At 40.8% G+C, this 18586-nt stretch overlaps 5 protein-coding genes and 2 long non-coding RNA genes across 20 annotated transcripts in view; 2 read left to right on the top strand and 5 right to left on the bottom strand.

Annotated features, from left to right (window-relative positions):
• Positions 1 to 18586, bottom strand: part of LOC115746805 — a 959385-nt gene that overhangs the window by 791584 nt on the left and 149215 nt on the right. The window lies entirely within an intron of this gene.
• Positions 111 to 2738, top strand: LOC115754478 (cyanidin 3-O-galactoside 2''-O-xylosyltransferase FGGT1-like). The gene is made up of 2 exons (XM_030693484.2): positions 111 to 644; positions 1300 to 2738. The coding sequence occupies exon 2, from the start codon at positions 1365 to 1367 to the stop codon at positions 2736 to 2738; it is 1374 nt and encodes a 457-aa protein (XP_030549344.2). The 5' UTR covers positions 111 to 644; positions 1300 to 1364.
• LOC115754479 (OPA3-like protein) lies at positions 2426 to 15120 on the bottom strand. 5 transcript variants are annotated; one of them, XM_030693490.2, is made up of 6 exons: positions 15078 to 15120; positions 5432 to 5566; positions 5038 to 5172; positions 4107 to 4193; positions 2693 to 2773; positions 2426 to 2564 (listed from the first exon to the last, which is right to left on the bottom strand). In XM_030693490.2, exons 1-5 carry the CDS (start codon positions 15108 to 15110, stop codon positions 2711 to 2713), a joined length of 453 nt encoding a protein of 150 aa, XP_030549350.2. In that variant the 5' UTR covers positions 15111 to 15120; the 3' UTR covers positions 2426 to 2564; positions 2693 to 2710. The 5 variants fall into 5 exon arrangements, with proteins under 5 accessions (XP_030549350.2, XP_048138107.1, XP_030549349.2 ...); XM_048282150.1 differs by having other exon boundaries at positions 2446 to 2577; XM_030693486.2 differs by lacking the exons at positions 2426 to 2564; positions 2693 to 2773 and adding exons at positions 3226 to 3465; positions 3563 to 3666 and having other exon boundaries at positions 5432 to 5568; positions 15078 to 15107.
• Positions 6016 to 8040, bottom strand: LOC115754503 (MLO-like protein 6). Of its 2 annotated transcripts, none has more exons than XR_007199174.1 (6): positions 7951 to 8040; positions 7582 to 7827; positions 7308 to 7481; positions 7063 to 7098; positions 6858 to 6970; positions 6016 to 6676 (listed from the first exon to the last, which is right to left on the bottom strand). XR_007199174.1 is itself a non-coding variant. In XM_048282154.1 (6 exons), the coding sequence occupies exons 3-6, from the start codon at positions 7314 to 7316 to the stop codon at positions 6537 to 6539; spliced, it is 315 nt and encodes a 104-aa protein (XP_048138111.1). In that variant the 5' UTR covers positions 7317 to 7481; positions 7582 to 7827; positions 7951 to 8040; the 3' UTR covers positions 6016 to 6536. The 2 variants fall into 2 exon arrangements, 1 of the variants encoding a protein (XP_048138111.1); XM_048282154.1 differs by having other exon boundaries at positions 6858 to 6987.
• On the bottom strand, positions 8250 to 9366 carry LOC125312529. The gene is made up of 4 exons (XR_007199177.1): positions 9250 to 9366; positions 8986 to 9047; positions 8691 to 8778; positions 8250 to 8323 (listed from the first exon to the last, which is right to left on the bottom strand). It is a non-coding gene; the product is annotated as an uncharacterized LOC125312529 (long non-coding RNA).
• Positions 9696 to 10260, bottom strand: LOC125312532. Its single transcript, XR_007199178.1, has 3 exons — positions 10192 to 10260; positions 9999 to 10056; positions 9696 to 9755 (listed from the first exon to the last, which is right to left on the bottom strand). It is a non-coding gene; the product is annotated as an uncharacterized LOC125312532 (long non-coding RNA).
• LOC115754518 (prohibitin-1, mitochondrial) lies at positions 13867 to 17929 on the top strand. Of its 9 annotated transcripts, XM_048282117.1 has the most exons (7): positions 14374 to 14572; positions 14848 to 15028; positions 15324 to 15440; positions 16314 to 16484; positions 17033 to 17245; positions 17423 to 17619; positions 17669 to 17929. In XM_048282117.1, the coding sequence occupies exons 1-7, from the start codon at positions 14535 to 14537 to the stop codon at positions 17670 to 17672; spliced, it is 921 nt and encodes a 306-aa protein (XP_048138074.1). In that variant the 5' UTR covers positions 14374 to 14534; the 3' UTR covers positions 17673 to 17929. The 9 variants fall into 9 exon arrangements, with proteins under 9 accessions (XP_030549412.1, XP_030549411.1, XP_030549414.1 ...); XM_030693552.2 differs by lacking the exon at positions 14374 to 14572 and adding an exon at positions 13867 to 13975 and having other exon boundaries at positions 14817 to 15028; positions 17423 to 17929; XM_030693551.2 differs by lacking the exon at positions 14374 to 14572 and adding an exon at positions 13873 to 13975 and having other exon boundaries at positions 17423 to 17929.

Here is an 18586-nt window from a genome sequence, read left to right as displayed (position 1 = left end):
GGTTTTCCAGTAACAATAGTTGTCTTTCATGCATAGTGACAGAATGCCAGATAATTGACCTTAGTGCATGAAAATCCCTTGGTATGTGAATTTGAAGCCAGCCATGAGAATTTCTCTCTGTTGGTTTCTTCTCAACTCGGTTAAGCCTAAACCTGCACGGATAGAGGTCAAACTACGACAGGAGCTTCAAATTAGAATCAAATGATAACCATGAAAAATGGTTACATGAAGAGGAGGAGATTGATTCCAGAAAACCTGCGGAGTCCGGAACGGAGGAGGCTGAAGGCTTCGAGTGTTCATTCATGGAGCGCGGTTGTGGTAAGTTGCATCGTTAGTTACCAGAGCCGTGGAGATATGCTCACCTACGCACCTCGAATCACGCAGTTCACAGACTTTGAGTGACCTGTTGGTTGGGAAAATGACCCACTACGCGAATATATGAGGAAAGCATTTATGAAGGAGTTGGGAGCAACAGCAAAAACAGATGACAGACCGCACCTCATGCTGTTTCCACAAAATTTGGAGAAAATATAGCCAGCATAACGGATTCAGTTCTTTCTCTCCCTCTTCCTCCTTTTAATAGTCTCTTGATCGTCCTCTTGTCCTACAGATATTACTGCGCGTTTGATATTTCTGTCCAACAGGTATTCTTCTTGCTTTTCCTCCTCCTTCTTTCCTTGATAGTTTCCGGCGAATCTGTGTTTCGGTTCTATCTTGCTCCAGTTCTATTGCATTTATCTTCCAATCTCACCCTGCGTACAACTTCAGATAATGCCATGGATATGCAGTAATCCCAAGTCGAAATATCGAATGTCGGATATTGACAGTTTGCGTGAATTCTCTGTTTTCAAGTTTTACAGAAAATTCCTAGAAAAAAGGGGAAATTTTGGAACTACTCGATGTTTTATATTTTTTCATCATTTTTTTTTTCGAATCTTGATATAGAATACCGGTTAAAAAATAGGTGAATTATCAAATGAGCTAAGTCCTTTTTCCATCTTTCCACCATTTGGTTGTCTTTAAAAAGTAAAACGACATTACGTGACCGGATCGAGACTTTGAGTCAGATCATCTCAAAGATAGCTCGTGATCTGATGTTTCTTTTCGGATCAAAGTGGTCACGAGTCACGACCATGTCATAGGGGAGATTTATGATATAATCATCTGCCATTGTTGGGGTTCATATTGCTTTTCTTTTTTCCAAGCAATCCTCAAATGCAACATCCTTGCAAAGTTTTGCTTGAGACAAGTGATCCTGGAGCATTCACTCGACTCCTTAACATGACCATTTCTACTCAGGCTATTGGAAACGACATGCACAGACCTCGTACTTTCTTTGATTCTCTGTTGGATTGGCCAGGATCATGGGTGAATCAAGACTGCACATTGCAATGTACCCCTGGTTGGCAATGGGCCACCTGACTCCATTCCTTCACCTCGCCAACAAGCTAGCCAAGAAAGGCCACAAGATCTCCTTCCTCGTCCCTACCAAGACCCGAGCCAAGTTGGAGCACGTCAATCTCCATCCCGACCTCATCACGTTCGTCCCGATCACCATCCCTCACGTGGAGGGACTCCCTCCCGGTGCAGAGACCACCTCTGACGTGGCCTACCCACTCCACCCGCTCATCATGACCGCCATGGACCACACCGAGCCAACGGTTCGCCAAGTTCTTCAGACCCTGACGCCTCACTTTGTCTTCCACGACTTCACCCACTGGCTGCCCGCCATCACACGTGACCTAGGGATCAAGTCAGTCCATTATTGCATCATCAGTCCCGTGACTGTCAGCTACACCCTATCTCCAGCGAGGCACCTCTCCGCGCATAAGTTAACCGAGGCCGACTACATGGTCCCCCCTGCTGGCTTCCCAAATTCATCAATCAAGCTCCACCTCCATGAGGCGAGAGCCCTGATTGCAAGAAGATTCATGACTTTCGGAGGCAATGTCAGGTTCTCGGATCGCATGTTCTCTGGATATATTGAGTCCGACATACTGAGCTTTAGATCATGCCGAGAAATTGAGCAGCCCTATATTGAGTACCTGAAAGACCAGTTCGGGAAGCCTGTTTTGCTTTCTGGACCAGTCATACCCGAGCCACCGAGTTCTGCCCTAGATGAGAAATGGGTCAAATGGCTAGGAGATTTCAAGGCTGGCTCAGTGATTTACTGTGCATTCGGAAGCGAATGCACAATGCAGAAGGATCAATTCCAAGAACTATTGCTGGGTTTAGAACTTACGGGGTTGCCTTTTCTAGCAGCACTCAAGCCACCTTTCGGAACATCGTCAATTGAGGAAGCCTTGCCCGAGAATTTCGAAGAAAGGGTCCAAGGACGAGGTACAGTCCACGGGGGTTGGGTCCAACAACAGTTGATACTTCAGCACCCAGCCATTGGTTGCTTCATTACGCATTGCGGAAGCAGCTCGATCATCGAAGCACTCATCAACAAGTGTCAGCTCGTGCTATTGCCGCAAGTAGGCGACCAGATATTCAATGCGAGGATGATGGCCAACAACTTGAAGGTCGGAGTCGAAGTAGAGAAAGGCGAAGAAGATGGGCACCTGATGAAGGAATCTGTGTGTAAGGCTGTGAGGACAGTGATGGATGAAGGAGATGCATACGGGAGCGAAGTGAGAGAGAACCATGCCAAGATGAGAGAAGTTTTACTGGACAAAAAGCTTGAATCCACTTATATAGATTGTTTTGCTCAAGAGCTCCAAAATCTGCTCCATTGATGCTTCCGCTTGTAGCTGTCTTGTTTAGATATTTGCTGAGTAGAAGAAGATGATGAGGAACGCCAACAATGGAATTATGTACTACGAGAAGCACTTGTCCTATCTAACAATGCCAAAGTTTTTTTTCATGTTCATTAGAAATGCAGAATAAGACAAATGTCAAAACTATAAGCTTTCATCAATGAAAGTGTTCATCTTTACATGTCAAAAGCACCTTGTCATCTAGCAATCCCAATAATTTTCATTGCAACTGACCTTGAGATTTCTGTTGTTTCGCAAACATATATAATGAATGCAAATTCCCAGGATTTAGTAACAACTAACCAAACCCTTTTCAGAGAATCCCCACCGAAGCCTTCTGAGCACAGAACACGTGTAAAAAGAACCATAAAAATTTGTAATCCGACATTGGTAAAAATCAAACAGCTCCCCAGCAAACCTCTAAAAGGCATTAGAACAGTAACAGACAGAAATTGAAGGAGAAATATTAGCAAAAGGAAAGAAGGAAATTATTCACATCAGACTTCATAGATTCTGTATTTGAGTACAATCTAGTTTAATCTCTTTGACCAAATTAGCCACAAAAATAAAAAATACAAAAAATCAAGACTCCAGCCAGCTGATAGCAGTTCTATATTTGAGTACACAATTGGTCAGTTATAATGTGAGCTATGAGTACAGGGATCAAGATGGTCTTGTACTCTCATTTACAGTTGTGCGTGTTTGCCTTGTACCAGTAAGCCCACGTCCTTTGGCAAGTCCCAGTTCTTCAAAACTCTGTCTAAGCAGCTCAACTTCTGTCATTTACAGTTGTGCGTGTTTGCCTTATACCAGTAAGCCCACGTCCTTTGGCAAGTCCAAGTTCTTCAACTCTGTGTCTAAGCAGCTCAACTTCTCTAGCTAATTCTTCGTCCCTCCTTTTCATTGCCTACACCATGGTACACAATGGATGAAGAAGTAAAAAGAGCACATTGACGTCTATATATATGATGTAGCAAGCAACTTTGTCAGACAAGAACAAACTTATTTGTCTTCTTCAAGAAATTTGCTTTCAGACCAGAACAAACATATTTGTCATTCTTCAATAAATTTGCTTTCGCCACTACCATGTGAAAGTAATAGTCCTGCCAAAGTTATGGAAGGAAGTTTCAGCAGTTAATGGCCGTGACTTGCCAGTCTCAGGGCAATAACGGTTCACAAGAAAGTTTCTGACATTATATGCATGCTTCTTCAGCTGCTCAGTGTCACAGGCATATGAAGCTTAAAACAAATTGATAGGCATGCCTCACAGAACCTCTACAACAACTATCACCCAAGACCAGAGAGAGAGGAAAAGGGAAGCAAGAAGGAAAACGTATTGATGGATACCTCTAGCTCCTGTCTGCGTGACTCCTCTTTTCTTGCCTCTGATCTAGAACTTCTTTGGACTTCGAATATAAGAGCTGCTCCGGCCACCTGAGGAAATGCAAGAATCATTTGAGGACGCGAGAATGACCCAAAAAATGGGAGATCATAAGGTGAGAAAATCAGTATCTTGCATATGCTTGCAGCTGGTGGAGTCATCAATTTAGCATTTAACTAGACAGATCTATCCCCTGTAGGAGCAATCTCCAAATGGAGGAAAAACGAAGTCCTCAATGAAAATTATGTAAAACACACCCTATATCACTGTAGCCTTTCATTTTGACAAGCAATTCTGCTAAGGATGAACATACAAGTAAATCACACAGAGAGCTCATAATGGCTACAAATATTTATTGAACTTATCTAGCTTCAGCTAAAAGGTAGAATGACCAGTAAAATGTGTTTCCGCCATATTTTCTTAACGGTCACAGGGAACAAAAGCATGCTAATACAGTTGAAATAGGCAAACTTTTTTTTCACAAGGAACTTCTGTTTTAAGGAAAACCAGCAGAACCTCCGTGTAACCCCAATTGGTACAAAACTATTAACCATGACAATCTCTTGAAAGCCAAGAAAAGCATAAAATAATCACCTGAGCAGTAATTTCCCTAAATTGTCCAACACACTCCTGGATCAAGTACATTTTCCATGCCTTCTTGAAAGCAAAAACTAACTATAGAATGTAATCTCAAATGATTTTGTGGCTGCAACATTAGTGGACAGGCCACCACCCAAATATTCTTATTCACATCTTGGAATCACAAACAAAATTTACTTGGTTTTGTTGCCATCGTAGCTCTCGTGATAAGTTCACCCGCAAGCATCAATGGCGACAAAATTCAATCGCCAGCACGTGTGGAGGAGGAATTGGAAATGGGAAAGTCATAGAACCTACCGAGAACACAAATAGTTCACCAGCAAGATCAGCAGCAACCTGGACAGCCTTCTCTTCATTCAAGGGCCGTATGGCAACATCGGTTGCATGACCGTAAATGCGCCTTTGAATTTGTGTGGTGAACCTGTGATTTGCCTTATTGAAAACAAATAAGGGTATTCAATCATCTACCACTGGCAGTCCAACATAGCTCAAAAGTTACAGACAGAACACAAAGCCTCCTATGTCCCAGACTAACAAACAGGACCAAAGGTCCAAAACCCAGTATCATGCTCGCAGAAATTAATGATTCAAGGCTGAGAACAACAGAATATGATTCAACCCAAGTGAGACGATCAAGTAAAGAAGGCATCTTTGTCGACGATAATGAGAGACAGAGAGACTAAAAATAAACCTGGGCAAGATTGATGATGAGCTGTCTGAACTTGGGGTGATGAGTGGCTTCTTTCTTGATGCGATTGGCGATGGGTTTGCTGAAGGTTTTCACAGCGAGGGCTCCTAACTTCGCTACCGGTAGTATCATCTCTCTCTCTCTCTCTCTCAAATTCAGAGACCGAACAAGAAGACATCACCCAGTTTTCACTCCACCGTCGTTGCAGGGGAAGTTCCGCTGAAGAAGGGAGATTGAGGAAATACTTGTGCGCTCTACGATTCCCTCTCCCTCCTTTGATAATTCTTTTTCGCGCGGGCGCAAAAAAAACAGGGGAAAATTAATGAAGTTTCCAAATGCGCCAAATTTTCTAAAACGATAAGCGCACGGGAAGTTTTAAGAGGTCTCACCAAAGTGCCTCTAAAAGTTTTGCGGCTAAATTGTACTTTCGTGACAAGTAAATTTTTTTTTTAATAAAGGTTTGAAGTATTCTTATTCTCTCGAATAAGAATTTATGAATCTTATTTTAAATAAGGATTTAAAATGACAGAAGCACTTGACCTTGGATCTGGTAACCCGACAAACTCCATTTTCAATACTAAGCTTTGCACCATTCTGTTGGCCCATTTCGGAATCGTTCCAATTAAGACTCTGAAGCACACAAGTCTTCATGAAGAGAGACCATATTCATTTGAAGTAAACCGGACCAATCTGAAGAACATGTAGGAATGTAGGAACCTGGAAAAAGAGATCACTTCTCACCGTTCAGAGTACTTTAAGAGTTGCTGCTATATGCCATATACAGAATGAACAGTACTCGCATCCCACTTTGACGTCACTGATCGAATCCAGTGAACTGATCAGAGACATCTCCTTCGATTATCGGAGTACGATCTCCGAAGCATCCCGAGCCTTTCCAGCTGCTGGCCAAGGAGATCTCCCCATCATAAACAACCCTTTTGCTTATGATCACTGGACTGTCGTCCTCGGTAATTTCATGTGTCGATGAGTTCGACATCGATGCACTGCCAATTTGGTGACATTGATGGGCCTAGAAGGAGGGCTTGCGGCGGTTTCTGAAGTAAGTTCATCATCCTGCTTTTGAGGGTACTTGTCCGACATCGAAGTGTCAGCTGAAGATAGCCTTGAAGAGGTTATGGTTGAAATCGATCTGCTCTTTGAAAGCCTGCGTCTCGCATCCTCGTGCCATTTCTTGAGACCTTCCACCACGCGGTCCGAAAACACCACCTTTGTCATCCCGGAGCCCATCTGCTTAGACACATCACAAACGATTATACATAACTTTTCCACAATTGCTAACACGCGTCATTGTGCATCTTGCACTGCATATCTCTACTCTACAAAAACCAATCTCGTTGTTTCTCTAGGCTGGATCCTAGAATGAACCATGAGTGACGTGAATGAGACTCTAGGATCCGTGAGTTTGTACCTGCGAGACGGCTGCGTAAAGGGATAAATGTCACGTAACCGCACAGAATCTGAGCTGCCACACCGATAGAAATCCTCATGGCAATGTCTTGTGTTTCTTGGTTGAAGCAAGATCTAAGGCCAAACTCATACTGTTATTGCAAACAGGATCAGCTAACAATCGAAACAGACGTTTCAAAGTTCAACCTTTGCTCGAAGAGACTTACCCACGTCCACGCAAAGAACGCCAGCTGAAAGGAGTTCTGCAGCCAAATCAAAGGACAAATGTTATGCCTGAAGTTGTCTTATGTGTTTCTGGTAATTCTCCATCGCCGCCAGCCGCGCTAGACTCACGGAGGCACTCCTTTTTTTAGCCCTTTATACTTTACATGAGAGCTAAATCGCTTGCTTTGTTTCATTATATTTTTTTGGTGAAGTAACGAGAGAGGGCCACAACAATGGCAATCCAAACCTGGATCATGATGAACTGGATGAGAAGGAGAAGCCATTTAGGTTGTCCGAACCAGAATAAGTCGTCACGGGGCTTCACAAGACAGGTCCCTCAAGTCACAGAATTCGCAGAGCAACTCTGCACGGACATTTGTGTTATTATCACTTGGAGCTTCGTACTGACAGCTGGGACAATCTGCGAAAGAAGAATGGAAGCCTAAGCAACAGGAAAAGGGTTTTCTTGATCGGATCCGTTCATCAGAGAACAAAGTAACATGACAAACTATGGGTCGTACCGCAAGAGGGATGAAAGGAAGCCAGTAGTAGTTGCAGAACTCGGCACTCAAATCTGGTTGAAAGTGTCCAGCAATGGATAGTTTTGCTTCTGGCTTGGAGTGCAGTTCTATGAATTGAATACATGTTCACTTGAACATTCAATGGGAGTTGCAACCTATTCATAAGCTCCGTGCATATTGCAAGGAATTGTCTTACCGTGCGCTCTGAAAAATATGAAGAATATGGAGAAGATCCAAATCCAAAATCTGCAAGAATGGTCATTATTGCTTCGTCCTTTCGGTAAAAGGATGACAGCATCTCATTCATTTCGTCAGTCATGATGCAGAATCTAGTCTGAAGCCTGACAATACTGGGGGACAATATCTCACCTGGTTTCGACCACTTTTCTGAAATCATCATCAAAAGCTCTATTAACGAACTTCTGGAATTGGAAATCGCTACCTCCAGAGATATTAGCCTACCTCCAGAGATATTAGCCTAGGAGCAAGTGAAAATGAAGAACACAGTTTAGTCATTGAATGAGGAGGTGATGATTTACAACTACCTATTTCGCATTTTCATTATCGCTAGAACTATGAAGTAAAAGGACTTTTGTAATTTACATCTATTAAGTAGATCTTCGCCACAGCGTTGCCAATGCAAGGTAGAAGAAGACATCCTCTTAGCGTGATGAATCCGTGATGGAGAGTGAAGTAATCAGCTTTCGATATCGACCCTCCAAACGGTCAGGATAAAACAAACCTTGAACAAAGATTATAAACGATCATTTCAGTCAGTAATCCAAAAGCATACTTGAGGACAATAGCATAAATCAATGGCCAGACTGAGTTCGGTTCTTTTGGGCAACATTATCACAATTTTAGTTCTGTATGCTAGTGATAAAATAGTAAGAATACAAGTTCAATTCATATATGGATGGGGTGACGGCAATCTCTGCAACATGTTCTAGAGAAAATCCATTGAACAAGAGTGATGTCTCTCTGCAACATATATAGGTATCATGGCATGTGAATGAAATTGCTAATTTTGATGATTGATAGGTCTGATGCGCTCCCAGTAGTAGTTAACGAGATACTTAATTCTTAACTGACAATTACGGCGAGCTCACTGGCCACAGTAAAAGAGGATGGAGACTCCAGAATTCCAGATGTCGCCGCCCAAATGACTTTGACGTGTAAAATGAAATCTGCTTGGATCTGCAAGCAAATTTAGTAATGCCGAGAGTATATCGAAATCGTGTATTCTGCATCCTGGCTCAGCTCTAGTTGCATTACTCTAAGAGCAACAAATTGCTCGAGTAATTTCATTTGATCAGAACATGAACATCTGCATCTTAAAATTGCTACTCTACCTATGGGGTGAGATCATGAAGACAATGACCAGTAGTGGAGGTCGAAGCTTACCACGAACAATCTGATGCTCAAGTGGTTTGAGTCTCTTCTTCCCACGACTTCCATTTTGCCATCTGTGCACAAAACCGATCGCATCGATCACTCCATTGAAACCATTCAATCCCGTCGCCGTTAAATGATTGATCACGATGGCGACTGATTCGGTTCATGCTCAAGCTCCACATTGTTGGAGTCCATGAACGTGTGAGGACATAAGTTCGTTTTATAATATGCACTGCAATGATCCTCTTTATCATTTTCCAGTACGTTTATTACCTTGGCGATTCCCAAGCACATGGCTAAGAAGAGGCAGTAAGAAACATTAAAAAACAGCCAACACCGAGATGAAGACGTTGAGGTGGATCGCCCCGTCCCTCGAAATTAAGTGAACCACACCCTGAAAATTTGTCAACCCAAAAGGAAGAACATGCAATCAGTATACAAAGATTATGAGATGGCCATGTGCGGTATTCTCCGGGGATGATGACAGCCCAAATTGATGACTAGTTTCTAGAGATTTATCCTCTTTTCTCCACCTTTGCCGTGCAAAACGATCCGCCATCTGCCGCTTCAAGTGAGGTGTCGGAGCCTGGATTCAAGCCTGATGCTGGAGAAACTTGAGTTGCAGACGAAAAAGTCGGTTCCGCGAACTCCACCGCGCCTTTGCACCGAAGAAACGAGCTTCGCCACAGCCTCCGCCACGGCCTCCGTCAAGCATATTCGCAATATAGGTATCTCCGAAATCGTCGGAAGCAGCGATATGAGCCCCATTTTCGTCATTTCTTCACAACCTTATAGTTAGTTGTTCGCCCTACAAATTATTCATAGACGCCACACAATTTGTAAGAATTGGTGCTTTTAGATGAGCTACTGACGTCATTCTAAACGTACACAGGCGAACAAATGCAAACTATCTCCATTAAATGTCATGATAACCAAAGTACACATAGTCCTACAACAACGTTGGAGCAAGTGAAACTCTATTACGTGGCAAAAGGCTAATCTCAGATGCATCTTCGACTGACCTATTTTGAAGTTTGCCGGAGCTTGATTGAGAGACTCTCCCCTCCTCTTCCTGAGAAACTAGGACAACCAGCACAACCCCCGACTCAAGAAGATCAGGACATGAAGTTATCAACAAAGGAGCGATGATCGATGCACAAACAAACACCAATGTTATTACGTTTACCGATCTGCAACCGCAGTCGAACAAAGTACCTCGGTTAGGTGGTGAACACCGGAATCGATAACGGAGGGGACGATGAAGAAGAAGAGGCAAAATCCCGACATTATGTGCGGGACAGCCTACTTTGTAACGCTCGCTCTCACGTGTAAGCTGAATCTGGACTCTTGATCCATGCTCTAGTACCGATAAATCAATTTTTCTCGAAAAAAATTGAAGCTACCGGAGAAGAAAGGGCAAGGATTGTTATGATTATCGAACTAAACATCAGCTAATATCACTTGATTGGGGGGTGGGTGGTCACGTATGTTGTCGCATAATGCAAACGTTGCACGAAAAACTCAACCTCCATATGCTTCAACTTTATTATAAAACGACATCTGTAATGTGTGAAATATCCATGTGATGACCCAAATCGCTCGTTCAATATATATATTGGTGATTCGTGAACAAAACTCGAAAATGGACACTGTTTGAGTAGGCGCATCAGGCCTCGCATTAGTGGCATTTCCTGTGAATAAGAACTTGACAATGTTAAAGATCAGGCTTTTCAACGGGAAATTAATATCCATATACATATAAAGACAGGGTATTTTTATAGGAAAAAATACCAAAAAAGTCTTAAATCTATTGCACCGGTATCAATTCAGTTCTAAACATTTTAATTAAACCAATTTAGCCTTAAATATTTGCACATTGGTACCAATTTGGTCCATTCGGCCAATTTAGGCCGAAATTCGCTAACGTAAACGTCATTCATCCTACATGGCACGACCAATGCTAACGTGGACATTTTTTTTATAGCCTTGCAATAATTTTTTGATGTATTTTTCTTGTTTCCATTTTTTTTTCCTTTACGTCGATGGTCGAGCACTAGCGAGGGCTGGCCTCGTCTACAAAGGTAAAAACTTCAAAAAGAAAAACATATATATAAAAATTGTAACAAAAAATGTCAGCGTTTTCATACCACGTAGAACGATCGGCGTCCACATTAGCAAGTTTTGGTCTAAATTGGGCGGATAGACTGAATCGATACCAAGGTGAAAATGTTTTAGGACTAAATTGGTTCGATTGAAAAGTTTAGGACTAAATTGGTACCAATACAATAGGTTTAGGACTTTTTTGGTACTTTTCCCTCTCGATCCTAGCTAATCATAGAGCATCAAGTTTATATCAATAAAATACTAGTTACTCTGCAATTAGCTGCGGGGAACCAACATCTACCATTAAAATGAAAATTACGTCTAACATTAATATGAATGATAGATGTACGTTACCGAACCTTCAAAAAAAAAAAATTATTTAGAAACGTCCATATATGAATTTCTCTTTATTCATTCTAAGCACCAAATAAAACATAAGTTGATTCCAAAATAATTTATATCTCATTTTCCCTTTATTTGTGATTTTTTTTTTTTTGCTCTTTTTTGCGTAGCCTATACGTCGAAGAATAGCTCGTATAATTCTTATGCGTAGATAATATAATAAAATGGGAAATTTCTATTGATGTGTTAGCCAACATTCTTTCATATGATATTTGGTACAAGAATAGCTCGAATAACCTAAATATACATCGGCAGCCCCACATATAAATTTTCCATGACGTGGTCAACTTAAATCTTCACCTAGTACCAAATTTAGTATATCAATTTTTTTTTTCATTATTATTTAGGCATAGCTACATACATCCAATCTGGACCACTACGAGTGATTAAATCTTGATAAATTAATTTTGCTTCAATGAATCTAGTGTCCCAACTTGTTCGCAGCATAAATAACCGCATTAGTGATCAAAACGCACATGTGATCTCTAAACTTTACGAGTCTGTTGAATCTCGTCCTTAAATTTTACTTTGCAGTTGTACAACTTTAACTGCTTTCTATAGATGTCGGGAAGCAAAAATTATTCGAAGACTACAAGGGAAGTAAAAATTTACGTTCGAAAAATTCCAGGATCATAACTGAATTTTTAATGTGATTTGTAAACTTTTAATTTATTTAATATGATTCATGAATTTTATACCAATGTATAATGTGATTTATGAACTTTTAATATGTTCAATGTCATAACTGAACTTTTACATGTTTAATTTACTCTCTGAGTTACATAAAAAATGTACAATGTGATTCCATGTCGAGCTCCTAATCGTGTCAGACCAATCCTCGATGTCGTGATTGGATTTATCCAACAACTCTTAATTAAGAGGGATAATAATACAAAAAAGGTACTTAAACTTTATTCCAATATGCAATGTGATTTACGAATTTTTAATTTATTTAATTTGATCCCTAAACTTTACATCAATGTACGATGTGATTTATGAACTTCTAATCTGCTCAATGTCATAACTAAATTTTTACATGTTCAATTTACTCCTTAAGCTACATGAAAATGTTGAATATTATCTTTTCATTAATTCAAGTTCGGAGACAACATTGAAACAATATGAAAGTTCAATGATCAAATTACACGCTAGGCTAAAATTTAAGGCCACACTAGATAAATTAAAAGTTTAAGAACCATTTTTTTGCATTGAAATAAAGTTCGTGTAAAAAAGTGTCCGATACGTAAAAGACAGAGACAAAGATGAGCAATATATAACATATATATTACGAAGAATAATCCGTATATTGTCGTTGTAGGTGGTGCGTCTCTGTCTCCCACAGAGCAATATATAGCGTTAGATAACAACAATAATAAAAAATGAAGTTATTACAAGTCAATGCCGTACATCTCCGGTTAATTTCCGTACCGAGCTCACAATTTTCTCTTTTTTCACTAGACTTTGTCGTGGCTTGTGGGCACGACGAGGATCTGACCAAGCCCGCTCGACCCAGTGGCTCGAACACCGGCTAAGTTAAAGCCTGGAGAAGGCTGTTTAGTTATAAAGTCCGGCTCGATACGATTCGATTCGATACGATAACATTCAACGTGGGATTTTTTTGTTTTTTTTTGGGTTCTTTTTTCTTTTTTATGCTTGAACAACAAATTAGGCCTCGTCCGAGGGGTCGAGATGATTCGAACTCACTTATAGGTTGCCTCTAGCCTCGAGCAATACCTAAGACTTGCTTTGTGCGAAGGAGGGGACACGGAGCAAAACGAATGTAGAAATGATTAATTTGGAATTTCTGTGAAGTTTCACATGCGGATCTTCATATTGTGACCCATGTTATTGACCAAAAATATTATGACCCACGTCCCTTAATTAAAATTTCATATACAGCATTTCACACTAAGCAAAAATTCATGAACCACTCGAGTTGTTTTCCGCTTCAAATACAACGGCGAGAGCAAAAAGTACTAAAAGGACACAAAACTCTTAACGTTACACATGCAATTGACTATTAGAGTAACCACTTACACATAATACTCATCTCTTGCAATTTCATTGACCTAACTCTAGAAGTTGAATGAAATCGACGATGTCCTAAGTAGATTCGACCTACTTACGCCGAACGAACACCTGTACGAAAATGGACTGTTTTACCAAAATAAGAACCTAGTGTGCTATATCAAGACTCGAACTCGGGCCTCGCCTCTTACAAGTCGAAATTTGCTCAAAGTTCTTGGTTTTTTCTTTTCGTTGGATTATGGTCATAATTATCTTAGCAGCTTATTAGCTCTCAATCAACAGCTTGGAGATAGTTGGGTTCATGGGCTTTAAAGAACTAAACTTGGCCCACCTTCCATACAAATCCAGGCCCACAAGCCCATTCTCTTTCTCTCCCTCTGTGTGACCCTAAAACCCTTTTCCTCTGCTTCCAACGAGCCATAAACCCTACAGAGCTCTCCCTTTCTCTCTACCGCGCAAGGTACAGGTGAGTTCCTGTTGCTTCTCCCATTTCTGTGAATGTTGTTCAATCTGCAATTGCTGGCGTCGTTGAAATCCGTTTGGTTGCTGAGCGTGAGTTACTTTGAGCTAGAGAACCAATGGGGTTGGTACAGTTTTTTAAGTTTCGCTGAGGTGGAGTTGTGTTTAGCCCCACATGAAAAACTCGAGCATCGAGCTCGAATCCTCGTGCTTGGGCTGACCTCTGGTTTCGGGGACATTCGATTATGGGGTCTGCGGAATTGAGTTATGAATTCGTTATTTTGTTGTGGAATCTTATTTCAACATAGTTGCTCAGCGGCCAGAGAAGCAGTATTTGAAGCTAGATGTAGTCAAAATATGTTGTGTTATGTTCTGTGTTGTGCCGGGGTCGTCGGTTCAGTGAGTTTGTACTTCTTAGGCTCATGATGCCACCAATCACCAAATAAGTTGAAAAGGGGTGCTGGCAATACGTCGTTTATGATGGTTGGTTTGTGGAATGTTGGGTGGACTTGAGGAGGATGCTCTTAGGAAGTGGTTTTGGTCCTCTGGATTAGCTTAGGGTTAGAATGTCAACTTGTTGCCTGGAAAGATCTTTGGCTTCACTATAATAGAGGGCATTTTGGGGTGTTGCTTTTGTCATTTGGTTTCCTTTCATGCCGGGTTTTATGCCCAAAAAACATTATGTACTACTGATCAAGATGGGAATTATTGGCCCTAAGTGGACTTTTCTTTTAATTGAACTGTCTAATTTATTTGTTCCTTTGGCTGGTGGGTTTTCAGATGATTGAATTCATTCTTTTTGGCTTTATGGGAATAGTAAATGGATGCAAGGTTTGTCATCTTTGCAGGAATTTATGTTGGGACTTTTCGTGCTTATAGGAAGATGAATTTCAACAATATGAAAGTTCCAAAAATGCCAGGAGGTGGGGCAGCATCTGCATTGCTCAAGTTGGGAGTGATTGGTGGTCTTGGCTTGTATGGAGCCGCTAACAGTCTTTACAATGTCGAGGGAGGGCATAGAGCCATTATGTTCAACCGCCTAGTTGGTATTAAAGACAAGGTTATTCATTACAGCTTAATATCGTGAAAAAATAGTTTTATGCTAAAATCTCTCTCTCTCTCTCTCTCTCTCTCTCGCACATACATACATACATGGAATCAGGAGATGGTGCTAGATCAAAAAATTGTTCCAAGAAGGTAAGCATGCATGGAATCAGGAGATGGTGCTAGAGCTTGCTGAACTACAAATTTATGACTAATTTAGGGGAGAGGTGTATAAATGATAGACCTATGGTTTTCTAAATGGAGATTTGTTTGGATAATTCATCATGCTGAACTCACTGTTAATTTTACAGGTTTATCCTGAAGGGACACACCTAATGATACCATGGTTCGAGAGAGCAATTATCTACGATGTGCGAGCACGACCAAATTTGATCGAGAGTACTTCGGGAAGTCGGGACCTTCAGATGGTAATTGTTGTTGCTTATTATCGGTAATACGCCATCACTGTTAGGCAGATTAGGTATCTACATGATTTTTTTCTTTCAACTCATTTATATAATGCCACGTTGTAATCTGAGGAAATTTTCTGATCATGACGATATTGGGTCTTTGTGAAAAGTCTGGCAGGTCATTCTTGACCATCATACGTGCATCAGGGATAGTCGGAATATTCTCCATAGGTGTCGTTTAGTTAGTAATAGCAGTAGAAGTATTAACTTCTATTGTGTTCGAATCAGAGTGAATTCATATCAAAGAATAGTTCTAGTTATCAATTGATTACACTACCGGCCACAATTCTCAATGCATTTGACGTAAATGTGGAGATACATTGGCTTTCATGTAAGGTTAACCTGTAGATGGTCAAATCTGGTGTCTCCGTCATTCTAGTGTCTTATACATTATTGTTGTTTTGGGAAATAACTCACATCTTCCCCAACCAAATGAGGAAAGGCAACCAACTGTTGTCTTGAAGGCATGTAGAACCTTTTCTCACACATTGTAACTGAGGTAGAAGCATTAGGCATGATTAATGCCAGAAATGAATATAAGAGAGCTCTTTTGCTTGATCTGTGCTGATGGAGTTCAGAAAATTGTTGACACGCACACACACAAAAAATAAAAAAAACAAAGGAGATTGTGGGAGCTTCTGCTGCAATTTTCCATTGCATGTGACTGTCAGATTTTATTATCTTGTTCTGTGTTTTTTTTTTTTTTTGGCAACCCGTAGCCATCGCTGAAGAATCTTTTGCATTAGATTCGTTGTTCACGAAAATCCATCACCTGTTGTTAGAATCATTTTGAATGTTAAAGCTTATGATCAAGCATCTGTTTTCATGTAGGTGAAAATTGGACTTCGAGTCCTAACTCGTCCTGTACCTGATCAATTACCTACAATTTACCGTGCGCTGGGAGAAAACTATAATGAGAGGGTTTTGCCGTCGATTATTCATGAAACTTTGAAAGCTGTGGTTGCACAGTACAATGCAAGCCAACTTATTACCCAAAGAGAGGTAACAAGCTGTTTTGGTTCTCTTCAGTTCAGCAAGTCGATTTTCAATGTCACATCTACATGCCAGAAAAAGTGAGAAGCTGATGGTGATTTGAATCATCAGCTGATGTTGCTTCTTTTACTGAAAATGTGATTGATGTACGCACCTTTGCTATTTTATATCCTCTCCCCCTTTATCGGGCTATCCTTGATTTGGCATGTGCCTGGTATAGTAGCAAAGCCTGATGTTTAAATTCGAGTTCTGGATTCTAGGATCTTGGATCATAAGATCTGAAACCTCGGAGCAGATTTTATTTCCTTATGAAACTTAAGTTTTTAAGTTTTGAAATTTGTACATTTGTGATTTTTGGTTATCTCCATATAGACATTATTTCTGTTCTAGTTTTTGAGGTGATATGGGCCTTTAAAGTAAGGCATCTGTGGAGTTCCATTAACACAAAAGCACTGTGTAGTGTTTAGAGGCTCTGTTGCTTCTCCCTTTGTTAAGGCCCATACTTGTCAATACCTTACTAATACTTTTTTGCTAAGAATTTGGTTTTCCTGTCTTAGGCTGTCAGTAGAGAAATACGGAAGGTATTGACAGACAGAGCAGCTAATTTCAATATTGCGTTGGATGATGTGTCCATTACTAGTCTAACTTTCGGAAAGGAGTTCACCGCTGCGATTGAAGCCAAACAAGTGGCTGCACAAGAAGCTGAAAGGGCTAAATTTGTCGTGGAGAAAGCTGAACAAGACAAGAAGAGTGCTGTCATCAGAGCACAGGTATGAATCAAGATTCAGCTCGGAGTATTTTGGCCTGTTGAAATAGCCTAGGCTACTTGCATAGAAAGGTTTCATTTAGGGATACAACAACAGTTCGATGCTACTTCAATTACCTCTATTCGTGGATGTTTCTTTTGTATCGGCCTTTGATCGATCTATTTCCTCTTGGTGTCACAGGGTGAGGCCACTAGTGCTCAGCTGATCGGTCAAGCTATAGCCAACAATCCTGCATTTATCACTTTGAGGAAAATTGAAGCTTCAAGAGAAATTGCCCATACTATTTCCAATTCGAACAACAAGGTTTTCCTGAATTCAGACGATCTTTTGCTTAATCTCCAGGACATGGAATTGGAAAGCAAAACCAGTAGGAAGAAATACAGTTAATTTTCAATATGGTTAGTTTCATCCTCCAGTCGTCCAATTATGAGAGTACATCCAACTGTGCACGCCAAGCAAATTTTCTAGACCTGCTTGACTCTGGAAAAGTACTGCTCTCGGGAGGATGTATATTAACTGTTCAGACAAGCTTCAAAGGGGATACCTTTTTCCCTTTATTTGTCCTTTTGTTTCCGTAATTTCAATAAGGTAAGGCAGTTCTTTCTCACCAGGACCGAGGAAGGCGGTGCTTTCCTTAATCTGATTGTGCTCGTTGCTTTAATGAGGTGATTGTGCATGGGCAAGTCATTTATTTATTTATTTTTATTTTCTTTTTTTTGGTTGAAAGGGCGAGTCATTTGTTGAAGAGGTCGAAGAATTAACAGATCACTTGCTTTGTCATAGTGAGGCGACAGATTCGGCACATTGAGCGCTTCTTTCAGTGATTGATTTTGGTTCAGCTTTCATACATTGAAACAGTAAGGGGGTGACTCATAGAGTTTTAGATTGGCGAATCATCACTCGAAATGGACTGACTTTGATCGTTATTGTTTTGGTGAGCATGTCGGCTGTCAAATATCCGGTGCTTGTCGTGCGCCATAGCCTGTGATGAGTGCTCAGCTTGTGATCCCAGTGTACCATATAGGCAGGGACATATGAGCACGTGATTTCCTTATAAACGGGAAAGGTTCGTACTTCCTCGCAGTCTGTCCGGATAGAGACGTGGATTATCTTCGATGCTACCATCCTTCAGTTACAAAATGAAGTCAACGTTGTTGAAGAGTTATACTATTGAGCAGTTTGCTTGTTCTAGATGTTAGTTGAGATTTGAGGTCAATCCCGACGTTTCCGTAATCTATGGGGATGTGAATCTCCTCCAAGGAATTTTAGAGGAGGAGACAAGTTGGGGTAAGGATGTCTCGCTAACGTTTGACAGGGAAACTTCGTCCTAGATCAATGGACCAG

Source organism: Rhodamnia argentea, chromosome 7 (assembly GCF_020921035.1).
Source record: "Rhodamnia argentea isolate NSW1041297 chromosome 7, ASM2092103v1, whole genome shotgun sequence".
Classification (NCBI taxonomy): Eukaryota; Viridiplantae; Streptophyta; class Magnoliopsida; order Myrtales; family Myrtaceae; genus Rhodamnia; species Rhodamnia argentea.
The sequence above is the reverse complement of the archived record's forward strand: the minus strand, read 5'-3'. Positions and strand labels throughout refer to the sequence as shown.

What these genes read in the sequence shown, in the direction of transcription:
- LOC115754478 (XM_030693484.2), top strand. Translation starts at nt 1,365, where the DNA reads ATGGGTGAATCAAGACTGCACATTGCAATGTACCCCTGGTTGGCAATG.
- LOC115754503 (XM_048282154.1), bottom strand. An exon ending in CGTTCTTTGCGTGGACGTGG is followed by an intron (nt 6,988 to 7,062) that starts GTAAGTCTCTTC and finishes TTGCAATAACAG; the next exon opens with TATGAGTTTGGCCTTAGATC. An exon ending in TTTACGCAGCCGTCTCGCAG is followed by an intron (nt 6,677 to 6,857) that starts GTACAAACTCAC and finishes GTGTCTAAGCAG; the next exon opens with ATGGGCTCCGGGATGACAAA.
- LOC115754518 (XM_048282115.1), top strand. Translation starts at nt 14,535, where the DNA reads ATGTCAACTTGTTGCCTGGAAAGATCTTTGGCTTCACT. An exon ending in TAGTTGGTATTAAAGACAAG is followed by an intron (nt 15,029 to 15,323) that starts GTTATTCATTAC and finishes TTAATTTTACAG; the next exon opens with GTTTATCCTGAAGGGACACA. An exon ending in GAAGTCGGGACCTTCAGATG is followed by an intron (nt 15,441 to 16,313) that starts GTAATTGTTGTT and finishes GTTTTCATGTAG; the next exon opens with GTGAAAATTGGACTTCGAGT.
- LOC115754479 (XM_048282149.1), bottom strand. Translation starts at nt 15,110, where the DNA reads ATGTGCGAGAGAGAGAGAGAGAGAGAGAGAGAG. An exon ending in AGAGAGAGAGAGAGAGAGAG is followed by an intron (nt 5,567 to 15,077) that starts ATTTTAGCATAA and finishes AGAGAGAGAGAG; the next exon opens with AGAGAGATGATACTACCGGT. An exon ending in TCATCATCAATCTTGCCCAG is followed by an intron (nt 5,173 to 5,431) that starts GTTTATTTTTAG and finishes GTTTTCAATAAG; the next exon opens with GCAAATCACAGGTTCACCAC.